The sequence below is a fragment of the Nelumbo lutea genome, chromosome 1 (assembly GCF_056320005.1).
Source record: "Nelumbo lutea isolate HS-2025 chromosome 1, American lotus-T2T, whole genome shotgun sequence".
Lineage (NCBI taxonomy): Eukaryota > Viridiplantae > Streptophyta > Magnoliopsida > Proteales > Nelumbonaceae > Nelumbo > Nelumbo lutea.
Window position 1 is genome coordinate 124,705,303 of NC_142684.1, and position 13,075 is coordinate 124,718,377.

The following is a 13,075-nucleotide window of genomic DNA, read 5'->3' on the forward strand; positions in this document are numbered from 1 at the left end:
CAGCAGCTGAGGGAGATCTCAGTTTGGCACCTCAGCTACTTGAGAGACCTGCAATCAAAGGTAGCAGGTTTCTACCTTTTGCTTTTTTTTTTCTTTCAAATTACAAGAATGCCACTCTTTCTCCCACCAATTCTCTCTCTCTCTTTCTCTTTTTCTTATAAATTACAGGAATGACATCTCTCTCTCTCTCTCTCTCTCTCTCTCTCTCTCTCTCTCTCTCTCTCTCCCCCCATATAAATTACAAGAATGTCATTCTCTCTCCAACTGAGGGAGACCTCAGCTCGGCATCTTGGCTGCTAGGGGACCTGTAATCGAAGGTAGTAAAGTTTGAGCCGAGTTGAGCTCGAATTTATGAGCCCGAGCTCAAGTCTCTAATTCGAATCTAGATCGAGCTAGACGACACCTCAACCACTGAGGGAGACCTTGGCTCAACACCTTGGTCACTGAGGGAGATCTTGGCTCAGCACCTCGACAATTGAGGGGGACCTTAGCACGACACCTTGTCAACTAAGGGAGACCTTAGCTTGACACCTTTCCTGTTAGGTAAACCTTAGCTCGACACTTCAACATCTGAGGGAGACCTCGGTTTGGCACCTCGACAATTGAGGGAGACATCGGCTGCTTGAGATACCTGCATTCAAAGGTAACCTAGCTCGGTTGATGGTAGTATATTGATACTATACTACCACTAGAATTGAAGATGGGAGTTTTGGAACTCTGAGCTTCAACATATATTTATATCATATATTTATAATATATCTTGAGAATTATGATGATGACCACATCGTTTTGCAAATTTGCACGTTAAATTAGAAGGAATGGTTTTCAACTCACACACCAAATTGAAGAAAGCAGTTTTCCCTTTCGGTTTCTTTTGCAAGTGTATTTGATGGATCAATGAGAATCTTTTGCTTATTTATGTAGCTTTTTTTTTTTTGTTCTTTAGGAATAACTATCAGGACTTTCATATAGAGATATCAAGAGACTCTAGAGGTTCAATACCTTTGCATCAATGATCCAATTAATAATTGAACGGATAAAGACCCTATCCAATCCAATTTGACGCAGCATATAAGCAATGAAAACCGGGCTGGCTATGCAAGCATCGCGCGAACACCAACTTCTAGCGAAGCTAAACGTAAATCTCTAGAGGAGAGAGAAAAGGTGATGAAAAACTGAAGTTGTTTATTAGCTTGGAAAATAACAATATTTATAATACATCTGGAAATTGTAGAATAAGTAGGAAAGAACAATTTTGATAGATCTCTAATCTGCTAGGATCGAACTCTTCTTGATCTTGATCTTTGTCTCGATAGGATCAAACACTCTTGGGCTTGATCTTTATCGTTCGATCTCCCTAGATCTTATCAATGCATGGGTTATCCTAATCTTGGTATGAATCTTGGATTATCTTGAACTCTTGGATTATCTTGAATTCTTGAATTCTTGATGGGTCTTGGATTCTTGAATTTTTGAATTATGGGATAATTTTGAATTCTTGAATTATCCTTATCCTATGAACAGCCGCCCATATGGTGAGATGGGCCTCCATCATTCTCCCCCACTTGGAAGTAACTCGACCCCGAGTCATGACTAGGATATGCAAGTGTCACCCCCGGTAGGTAGCGATGAAGGTTAGCAACATTGAATGTCTTAGAGATACCCATATGATTTGGTAGGTCCACGACATAAGCATTATCGTTGATTTTCTTCATAATTTTGTATGGATCATACTTTCGAGGTTGTAACTTGTTGTATTTTTCCACGGGAATCATTTCATTTTTTAGGAATGCCATAACTTTGTCACCGACGTCAAATACTTGATACCAACGATGCTTGTCTGTTGCCAACTCGTACGCCGTCTCTTTTCTTGATCCACCCAATTGTGTATGGGTTCAGATGTTTTTCAGGAAGTAGTAATTTTTATATTACATCCTTGCAAATGATATTTTCTTGACTGTCACTATCAATAATTAAATCAAATAATTTATCATTGACAGTACATCTAGTACGGAATAATCTGTATCGTTGAAAGGCATATTTATTTCTTTGGGACAGTATTAATTTTCTCACAACACATGTATATTCTTCATGTTCGTATGGACCTTCTTCATCTTCCCCATCAGGTTCACAATATACTTCCTCCTCAACATCTTCTTCCTCCTCCCTATCTATCATATTAACCGCCTTCCTTTTGGGACAGTCATTCAATCTATGCCCAACTTCATTACATTTAAAGCATTTAAAAGGAGTAGGTTTTGCATAGGGATTACTAGGTTTATGAGGGTTGGAAGGGTTATCTCGAGTATTTCCTTCTGTGATGGCCTTACCAGCGTTAACTATACTTGTCGGGTGAGAAGGTTGTACTACTGGGGTTGACTTGTTCCTTTCGACAGTTGCCAGTCTGTTGTCGCTCCCGCTGTACCGGCGATAATTATCATTACGGGCCTTTTCTTGGAACATTAATTCAACTTTCAAGGCTAGGTTTCTTGCTTCCTACACACTAAGAACCATTTGGATGCCAATTTTATCTCTGATAGCCGATCTTAAACCGCTCAGATAACGGGTTGCCTGTTGGTTATCGCTTTTAGATAATTAATTTCTTTCAGCTAATCTTAAAAATTCAGATGTATATTCATTAACACTTCGAGAACCCTGCGCACATCGTTGATATGATTCAAACATATACTGTTCATAATCTGGGGGTAAAAATCTACCTCTGATTAACTGCTTCATGCACCTCCAAGTTCGAACATGACCCCTTCCTTCTCTGGTCCGGGTCTCTCTCATGTGTTCCCACCAAACAGATGCGTCTCCTTTTAATCAGAAGGCTATTAATTTAATTCTTCGTTCTTCTGGGGTTTCCATGTATTCGAAGAAACGGTCGACCTCTGTGATCCAATCTAGCAGACCCTCTATCCCCAAATCTCCACTAAAAGTAGGAATGTCTACCTTGAGCTTAAATTCATCATTATTTTGATGGGGATTGAAATTACTTGGGTTGCACCAATTTCTGTCGTTTCTGCCATTGTCGGGAATAATTGGAGCAACACCGAACTCTAACTCGTTGTCACTTTCATCATCGAAAACTGGATGTCGGGATGTAGTGTTGACGGGTGGTCTGTTGTGATCATCTCCTTCGATTGGATGTGGATTTTTCCGGTTTTGTGGAACAACTTCCCGTAACAAGGTCCGCAGTTGTTCAGTCATCTCTGCCAATTGTTGTTCGATGTTATGTGTGGTCGTGCACTGCTCTTTGATTGTTCTCCAAATAGCTTGTAACCCCTGATCTCTGTCACGGGGTGGGTTGCGACTGTTACCATCTTGGTTGGCCATTTGACTGGGCGAATTCCCTGCCCTGATACCACCTGACACAGTGTGGAAGCAATGAAAACTGGGCTAGCTATGCAAGCACTGGGCGAACACCAGCTTCTAGCGAAACTAAACATAAATCTCTAGAGGAGAGAGAAAAGGTGACAAAAAATTGAAGTTGTCTATTATCTTGGAAAATAACAGTATTTATAATACATCTGAAAATTGTAGAATAACTAGGAAAGAACAATCGTGATAGATCTCTAATCTGCTAGGATCGAACTCTTCTTGATCTTGATCTTTGTCTTGATAGGATCGAATACTCTTGGGCTTGATCCTCACTGTCCGATCTCAGTGGATTTTATCCATGCATGGATTGTCCTAATCTTGGTATGAATCTTGGATTATCTTGAACTCTTGGATTATTTTGGATTCTTGAATTCTTGATAGGTCTTGGATTCTTGAATTCTTGAATTATGGGATAATCTTGAATTCTTGAATTATCCTTATCCTGCAAGTTTCCTTATCCTATGTATTGCCGCCCATATGGTGAGATGGGCCTCCATCACAATTAAAAGCCGAAGTCGATATAAGAAAACTCTATGCTGGACCAAAGACATGATACATGTGATTAGAAGTTTTTCATTATCATAGTTGTACCCAACACCCATACATTTATTATACATGTATCAATTAAAAATAACTATTTTTTTTAACTTTTTGTCGCTTTAAACACAATAACATGCATGAATACAGATTAAATCTGGGATCTGATATATTAAATCCAAAGATTTGATGATAACTAGATTAGCTGACAGTTGCTAACTATGTACGATCTGTTCTTGTTTTTCAACAATTAATTTCTCTTCTATCACCCGAACCTCTTCTTCATATTCTTCTTCTTCTTCTTCATTCTTCTCTACTAAGTTCTATTAAGTATAATATTTATCACATAACTGCTTATCAAAGTGTACCGGTCTCAACTGAACAAATCTTATTCTCAGTCATTCCAAGGCCATGTTCGGGAGGGCTTAAGGTAAAAATAAATATTTACTGAATAAGAGTTTAAAAACAATTGCTTATTCAAATAAGCACTTATTTGTATTTGGCACCTAACCTTTTCAAATGCTTATTTTATATTGGGCATTTGGTAGTCTTTTTCTTTAATAACTACTTAAATAAGCATTTGTGACTATTTTTGTCCTTTATTTTCTTTAAAATTTTTAAAATGTGCCCTTATGAAAGTACTTTTATTGAATTATTTTTATAAAAACACTTTTATGAAAGTACTTTTACAAAATCACTATTATAAAAGCAATTTTGTGAAAGGTACTTTTATACGAAAGCACTTTTATGAAAGCACTTTTACGAAAGTACAGAAGTATGTTTACGAAAGTAATTTTATAAAATTCAACTAGGTATATGATGAAGTACAATCCGCTCACACCCTCTTGTCTGATGATGTGGCCCAAATTGGGTTCAAACCAGGCAATGCCAAGCTATTTTGATGAGATGTGAATTGCAAGTCTGAGTTGAGAAGAGTTGAAAGGAAAGACGAGTTAGAGTGCTTGGGTAGGATTTACCCAAGAAGACACTCCAATGCTTAAGTCAGTATGGGGTCTTTAGTGAGAGTATGCGACAGGGTATGAGAGTTTATGCTTTCATACCTTTTTGGGTGGATTTGGACGTCTTATATAGGCCCTTGGACTCTAGGAGCTCAAGGTAACAGTCTTGAACTCTTTGTGGAACTGTTTCCATATTTTTAGGCGCATTAAGGTGTTAATTGAGAGATTTTTGTAGGAGTTATGATTCGTTTACATAGAATTCGGCATGCGACGCGGTGAACCGTTCTAACTGTCGCACTATTAGCGCTTTTGGTAGTAAGCTGTTGGGGACAGTTAGTGAGCTCTTTCTCGTATGTTGCCTTAAGTCCTCTCATCTCGGTCGACTCTTAGGATAGCTTGTCGTAATCTTATGAGTCTGCCAGCTTGGCCTTATTGAGTTGTATTGGGAACTGCAGGGGTGGTTAGCAAGCTCTCCTTAGTAGGTTGCCTTAAGTCCCTATAGCTTGACCGACTCCTAGGATAGCTCACTATAATCCTACGGGGTCAGCTAGTTTGGTCTCGTAGAGGTGGAGGTCGGCCTAAGTGAAATGTTTTGAGCTAATTTTACTGAGCTAGCTCGTTGATTGGGCGTCGAGGTATAATTTGGATGCTATGTGTCTCCGAAGGTAGGTCGCCAAGTCTCTAGTAGGTCTCTGGAGGTAGGTCTCCAGGTCTCTAGTAAGCCTCTAGAGGTAGGTCTTCAGGTTTCCATCTAAGGCAGGTCATCGCCTACATGGTGTCGGGTGTCATCCAGATGTTTTTGAGATGTCACATGTCATGATGTCAATGGAGGGTCAAATCTGCCCTCATTAGGATAATTTTATAAGTGGTATTTTAAAATTCCACTAGAGATAATTTTGGAAGAAATAATTGAATAAGTGCTTATTGTATAAACACTTAAAAAAATTGGAAATTAGGGCTTAAAAAATAAGCACTTATTTCAAGCAAATTTCCCAAACACTAATAAGTGCTTAATGGTGTGGTACCAATACAAATAAGTATGGATTTTTAAGCACTCCCAAACATGGCCTAAGGATAAAGTATGTGTATGGAACCGTGGGCGTTGATTTGTTTGCAAAACTGTGAAAAGTAATAATGAATCCGTTTATTGACACTTTAGGCACCATTAGATGCTACATCAACAAAACAGTGAATAAACACCTACCCATTGGGGGAAGTGCTAAAATGAAATTTCCCCAAACGGTAGGCATGCACATAAGTTACTGCTTGCTTTTGCAAGTCTATGCATACAAATCCGCATAATAAGGGAAATGCTGAAGTGGCATCAATGTGGCAGCATTTATTCAATAAACGCCCAGGGTTTCAAACACTGCCAAAGATTTTATTCAAGTTGGGTGAAAATGGTAACAGTTATGTACCATAGACGTTTTACCAGATTAATTAAGAAAACAAAAGCTGCAATGCTGTATGGTCTTTTATTCCCTACCCTTGCACAATAAACCTGAGGTGGCATTGGCTGTTTTCTTGTGGTTTTCAAAGATTGGCGATTTCGATCAACCCTTGCTCGAATATGAAACTTGTTTGGACCTAAAAGCTTCCGTAAAAATCAACTTTGCTTACCCAATGGTGAAAACAATGTGCTAAAAAAACATCTTTTAAGAGCATATCTGATGACAATGGCCATTTGGTTTTTTATCCTGTGAACATGCAAGTTTCATGGAAATTTTCCATAACAAAGATAGTCTTTGCATCCATAACGAAGAATTTATACCAAATCAGCTACCTTTCTTCAAACAGAAAAAAGGAATCCCAATAAAATGGTGAAGACTGAAAATGTAGAAGCTCACAACAAATGTGACAATATTTCGTACAGAGGTCTTTTATCTTCTTCACAAGGTTCCACCCAAAAAAAAAAGCAAGGGGAATCTTCTTCCTTTTCTTTTTTATTAATTAAATGGTGGCACCGCTGTACAACTGATCCGTGTGAGAGGCCGATTCTATTTCCATGTTTATGCAAATTCATATAACCAGTAGAGGGAACCACTGACGACCATTTTATCTTATCCCACAAATGACAAATGCGAGCATAAAGCCATCCACTTCTCCCACTTTGAGGAGCCCAGTCACAAATTGGGGACATCTTATTCAATTCATTGGGAGATGTTCTCACTTGTCAATGTGAGACTACACTTTGAGCCTCTTGTACATTTGGACGTGCTTTTTCTTATTATAATTTATAAAAATGAAACACTCAAGATAAAATTATCATATGTGATCAAATGAATCCAATATCGAACCGGATACAATTGTATTGAATCTATATATTTTCACAGGGAGAAAGCTTTAACTGTCCATATGAACTCTGCTGTCCACAGGCTCCATCCACGTGATGCACCAATTCATACAGCCATGTCTTCAGCACTGACACCGTTGCGTAGAGTTCATATGGACTATCATGCCGCAAAGGGAGAGCCCCGTGGATGGCAGAGGCTGTTGAATGTAAACGACAAAGGATCTTCCAGATAGGAATTCGTCGTGCTGACATTGTTCATCCAATTCTGGGGTTATGCAGAAGAGATGGAATACATAACAAATATTTGATTCCAGGAAAGCCAATTAAAGCTTCGAAAATATAACACAAGGAAACAAGTTCCAATCAAGTTAAAACATCAGTCAGAATCCAGAGAAGCCTGACAAACAGGGAGGTAGTATGTATCTAGCTGCCAATATTTGTGCCTTACACCCTCCCAGACTTCCTCTCCTAAGCAATCCTTGACAGGCAAGGGAATAAATTGTGTGGAGTAACCCAAATTACAAAGTTCTAGGGAAACCAACTGACAGTAAACAACATGAAAGAAAGCATTACCACCACATAGGCCATTAAAGAATGAGTAAATTCCTCCAGGCTTTAATAACGCAGGTAGATGTTGGTGAAACTCCCTCATGTCTTCGTAGTATTCCCCATATGTGTCGAAGAATATCCCTGCATAGGTCAAAAGAAAGTATTAAAAGAACTTATGGAAGGACCTGGACATATGGTTCACACAATCCTGTGAGGCTGTGATCACTAAACACCATCATTACAAACAACAAACCATTTATTCATATGAAATTAAGACTTCTTAACCTATACCTTAAATCTGCACAGATTGTATCTTTTTACACTCAAAAAGCATATATATACTCATTTATTCATTGACATACCCATTTCCTGATTCATAACCATATAGATATAAATGGGTAATGATTACAATTGGCCTTCTATATCAGAAATAATGATATAAATGACTAAGTGTCATATAGATATAAATGACTAAGTGTCTCAATGTCAAAGCCCTAGTTCATCAATTTTCTTCTTTCTTTTCTTTTTTTCAAGGTTTTTCAATATCAGAAATAATGATTTCCTCAATCATAAAAAAATGAACATAAATGGTAAAGAAAATGAAACTTCCATTTCACAATGCAAGGTTTAGATAAAAAAGAGGCTAATAAGCCAAAACATTCACCAAGCATCCCATTAATCGAAGATTCAAAACCAACCATGCAACTGTGATACAGCAGATCTTTCCAGATTGCAACAGAGATTAAACTGGTGCCTTGATCTACATCAGTGTTGTCATAACTAAATCCACTTACACTTGCAGTTTCACTAGCCAAATGGTAAAGAAATGAAATTTCCATTTCACGATGGAAGGTATAGATCTAAGAGATTAATAAGCCAAAACATTGACTAGCCAACCTACAAATCAAAGATTCAAAAGTATACATACAAATGTGGTTTGACAGTTTATTCCAGATTGTAACAGAGATTAACTGGTACATTGATCTACATCAGTGATTCAGTGCTGCCATAATTAAATCCACTTATGCTTTAAGTTTCACTAATCAATTCATGCAAGGGCTAAAAGATCCACATAGTGATCAAGTCATGTAACCTTGGGAGTCACATGCTACTTATTGTGATGCAAACCACAAGATCTAGAGATGCTTAGTTTTAGCTTCTTGATTTGTCCCACATTATGGAAGCAATCATCAATTAACAATTGGTAATCACAAGAAGGAGGCTCAATCTATTGCCATGTGAAAATAGAACAATTTACATCACAAAAAAGGAGTTGGAATTTGTTGACCGTAAAAGATTTCAAACTTCAAGAATGACCTGAAGCAAAACCAATAAAACAAGAGCAAAAGCAATACCATCCTTCAAGAAACTGCAAGCCCATAAACCTTGTAGAAAAATTTCCACCAAGAAACATAGTGAAGCTGACTTCTTCTCAACCAGGCATATGATAAAGAATCAAAACAAATGGCAAAAAAATGTCTTCCAAGTGAAATGATGGTTGAGGAACTAAAATTTAGTGAAAAGGAGTAAACTCAATTTTCCAGGATAAATACATGGATATGCAAGATAAGACATGCTACCTTTTGACAACCCAATTAACTACACAGCATATAGACATATTCACATGGACAACCATAAGCAGCAACTAGAAACATACCCTGCATTCTTGATATGAAGGGGCATTATAACTATAGGCTTAAAGATTAAAGTAACATTTAATACTTAACTTCAATTTGATAAGCAGAAATTATGATGACGAAATTTCAAAAGCTAATTTTCAAATATAATAGTAGACATTCATGTATGATTTCTCACTTGTTCATGGTGTAATCTACCAAAAGTCACCTTTCGTACTCTTAGCTTCCTATTACACTTTAAATGAAAAAGCTCTTGGCAATGCCTTCTTCCATGCAAATTTCAGTGATCAGATCCATTCCAAGTTAACAATATTCCCTGCCTAAACTACAGAACTGCAACTGGAAATTGCACATAACTCTAGTTACTGTTGAAACTTTCATTAACCAACATTCATGGAAGGATCCTATGGATTTAAGTGCCTAGATGTCAGTTATGGAGGATTGATATTTGCAAAATACCGAGAATTTTTAAATAATGAAACTTCAATAATAATTAAAGCAGGAAGCAAACTAGCAAATGCCAGAATGCATGATCACATAAAACTAAATAGCATACTATACTAGGCATCACCTAATATCTCAGAGGAGAAAACTAAATGGCAAACACGATCATATAAAATTTATAATCAGTTAATCACAATATACTAGAAAACAGATGAACCACGACAAAGACAAAACAAATATTTTCTTTTTTCAAAAAAAATATTGAGTCTAGTGTTACCATCATAAGATTCCAGCTGAGGAAGAACATCTTGCCAGCGACCAAATATTATCTTTACATTGTCCTTCTCAGCCCATCCAGTACGAAGCATACGATCATAAACATCTGGGTGAGCCTCAACAATAGTATGTGTAGTTGGTCCATAATGTCGAATAGCCATATCTACAAGTCCCATTCCGAAGCCAATATTCAGGATGTGTCCACCTGTGGAGCAAATGGCTTTTGCATGAGCTTCCATCAATGGTTTCTCCCAAGCCATCATGACTGCTTTGCTATTGCCATCCGTAAGCCTATCCTCACTAAATGTAACCCTTTCATCTAAGTAATCCCCATTAGAGTTTCCATTTTTATTAGTTGCCCTTGCAATTGTTCCCAGCACCAACTCAGCTTGTATTCCTGCTCAAGTATAGATACTTCTTCTCAAAACCAAAGGATACACCAACGTTGGTCAAATATGCAATATTTACATTTAAAAGTGCATAAATATACAAATCTGATATCACAGAAATTTTCATGCCCAGATCATAAATAAACATAATATATCAGTATCTATATGTCTTATCCATTGAATGCTGATATCATTATTTTATGTCCTAATGAATGATTGTTACATGCATGGAATGTTAGAAAAATCAATGATTATAAAAGTACTGGCGGGAACCATTGTACACTTTATAAACATGTCTGTCTACATGACTAATTGTAAACTTCCTTGGAACCATTAAACCTCACTCCCTAAGAAACATCATTATAACCTTAAAATATCAAAACAAACCATGAATTCACAATTCCCAATATAATATTCTCAAGTTTCTTAAGGTTAATTTAATTATCTAAATAATGCTCATATACATAAACTAAACCTATTCCTTATTAAGTGATTTAAGAAATATAGAAAAATAAAATAAAATCATTCTATTATCAATAAAGCGCTAAATATTGTTAGCATTCATTTTATCATCAAACTGAACATTTTGCTAAACATAGCATATGAATAACAGGATAATAGGATAGGGGAATTATCCAAACTGAAACCAAATTAAGCACTGTACAACTTTTAAGTTAATGAATTCAATATCAACTAAAACAAAAAAAGGGGGGAGGGGGGGAGGGGGAGAACAAGAAGAAGAAACGAAACAAATGCAGAAGGGAAACAATAAAGTCTCAAGAATAGAATACATCCTAACTACAACCCTATTTTATTGTCAAGCAAAGATAATTACATTCTAAATTTTTTATATGGCAAGTAAAACTCACAATCCATGAGTGGGGAAAGGCACGGTAAAGGATGTCTAGATGAATAGCTTGGGTTTGCATGAAAGGACTGGCCATTACCTCAGTACATTAGGAGCTGTGTTGTAAACACTAAGTAACCCAACGAAATAAGATAAGGGATATATTTTCAGCTCTAATAATAGAGAATTCTTAGGGAAGCTTCCCTAGAGTAGCAGCAGTGTTACTTACCATGGGATAAAAGCAGCTCTAGCAAAGAAATGTCAGAATGTAGTGCTTCTGACATTCCACGGGCAGCATTCTGAAAGGTAACACATAATATGGCATGGATTTAGTTAGCCAAGCAAGGGGTGAATAGGGGATCTTTCTTTTGGGCTCATTTCTAATCTTGTATTTTTTGTTTTGCTAAAATGGGGGAGTTAAGAAAGTTTACCTCCACCTCTCTTGTAATTAAAGTTTCTTATTCTTAATAAATTCTGCCGTTACTGATGAAAAAAAAAAAAAAAGGCATGGGTTTAGTCACTCTTTTTTGCTAAGAAGTTATAACTTCCAATTAATAGATATGCATATCAAGTAACAAGTCAAAACCCCTCAATTTGGTTCGGTTCACTTGAAGCTCATCATTAATGACTGAAACATAACGGCCACGGAAGGAAGAAATATAATTCGCAAAGCAAAACTGATCTTTTTGATCCCGGAAGAAACACCTTTTGTGTCATGATAAACCATATTTAATGCTCAGGTTGCAGTTATTGGTTTACAATTGTCAGTACCTAGAGGTTTTTATAACAAACTATAGAACTTTGTCGAATTTAAATCTCTAACGGTTACTGAAATCCTCAATGGTCTAAACCTCATTTCCCATTACAGAAAGTCATACTCTTTCGTAACAATGAGCAACCGAACTCTTACTTTCCGAAGATTATTGTTTCAGTAATTGAGACGAAAGAACCTTTTAGGCTAATCAATCAATGATTCTGTTGTTGGAGAGAGAGAGAGAGAGAGAGAGAGAGAGAGAGAGAGAGAGAGAACAGGACCTGCATTTAGAAGGACGTCGAAGGCGTCCTGATGACCGTTATCCATGGCGAAGTCTCCAGCTGAGAGGTTAGAGGGAGAGAGGGCGTTCCAAGGAGCGCCGGCTGCGAGCAGACTCTTCACTACATCAGCGTGTCCGTGCTTGGCCGCGTGCATTAGTGGAGTCAGACCTTCACCATCGAAGTACGAAACGTCAGCGCCGGCATCGATCAGAGTTCTAATCTTGGCGGAGTCCCCGGACCTCGCCGCCTCGCACAGTACCTCCCCTTCCTCCATGTTTGCTTACTCGAGTCTCCACTCTCCAGCACCCTCATCGCCAAACGAATCTTTTAACATGGAGGCAAAAACATGGGCCCGTGCCTTGTGGGCTGTGGGCCGTAGCATAGAACTCCTTTAACGCGATCCTGGGCCATCAATGGATCCCGTTTAATTTGTCGTCAATTGAGATAAGTTTTAAGGCTGCAACTTGGGCGAGGTTAGTTCGAACCTAATCCAATCGGGTTGATGTTCGGGTTAGGGTTAGGGTTGAATTTATGAATCCAAATTTATTTCGGATTGGGTTAGGGTTGACTTTTTGGGCAACCTGAACCCAACTCTATAGTACATATCATATATAAATATATGTTATATATGATCTTACATCAGTTTGTTTAGATACATGATAGTTGTATAGCCACTACCACATACTATCATTTATTTCATTTAAGATAATCACTTTACTTAATCCTAA

General features: G+C 37.5%; 1 protein-coding gene across 4 annotated transcripts; it reads right to left on the minus strand.

Moving 5' to 3' along the window:
- Window positions 1–7,110: 7,110 nt before the first annotated feature.
- LOC148877336 (ankyrin repeat family protein) lies at window positions 7,111–12,706 on the minus strand. 4 transcript variants are annotated; one of them, XM_088985011.1, is made up of 4 exons: window positions 12,348–12,706; window positions 10,078–10,473; window positions 7,744–7,860; window positions 7,111–7,415 (listed from the first exon to the last, which is right to left on the minus strand). In XM_088985011.1, the coding sequence occupies exons 1-4, from the start codon at window positions 12,619–12,621 to the stop codon at window positions 7,195–7,197; spliced, it is 1,008 nt and encodes a 335-aa protein (XP_088841137.1). In that variant the 5' UTR covers window positions 12,622–12,706; the 3' UTR covers window positions 7,111–7,194. The 4 variants fall into 4 exon arrangements, with proteins under 4 accessions (XP_088841137.1, XP_088841143.1, XP_088841146.1 ...); XM_088985017.1 differs by having other exon boundaries at window positions 7,111–7,435; XM_088985020.1 differs by having other exon boundaries at window positions 10,078–10,281; window positions 12,348–12,660.
- Between the last annotated feature and the right edge of the window lie 369 nt (window positions 12,707–13,075).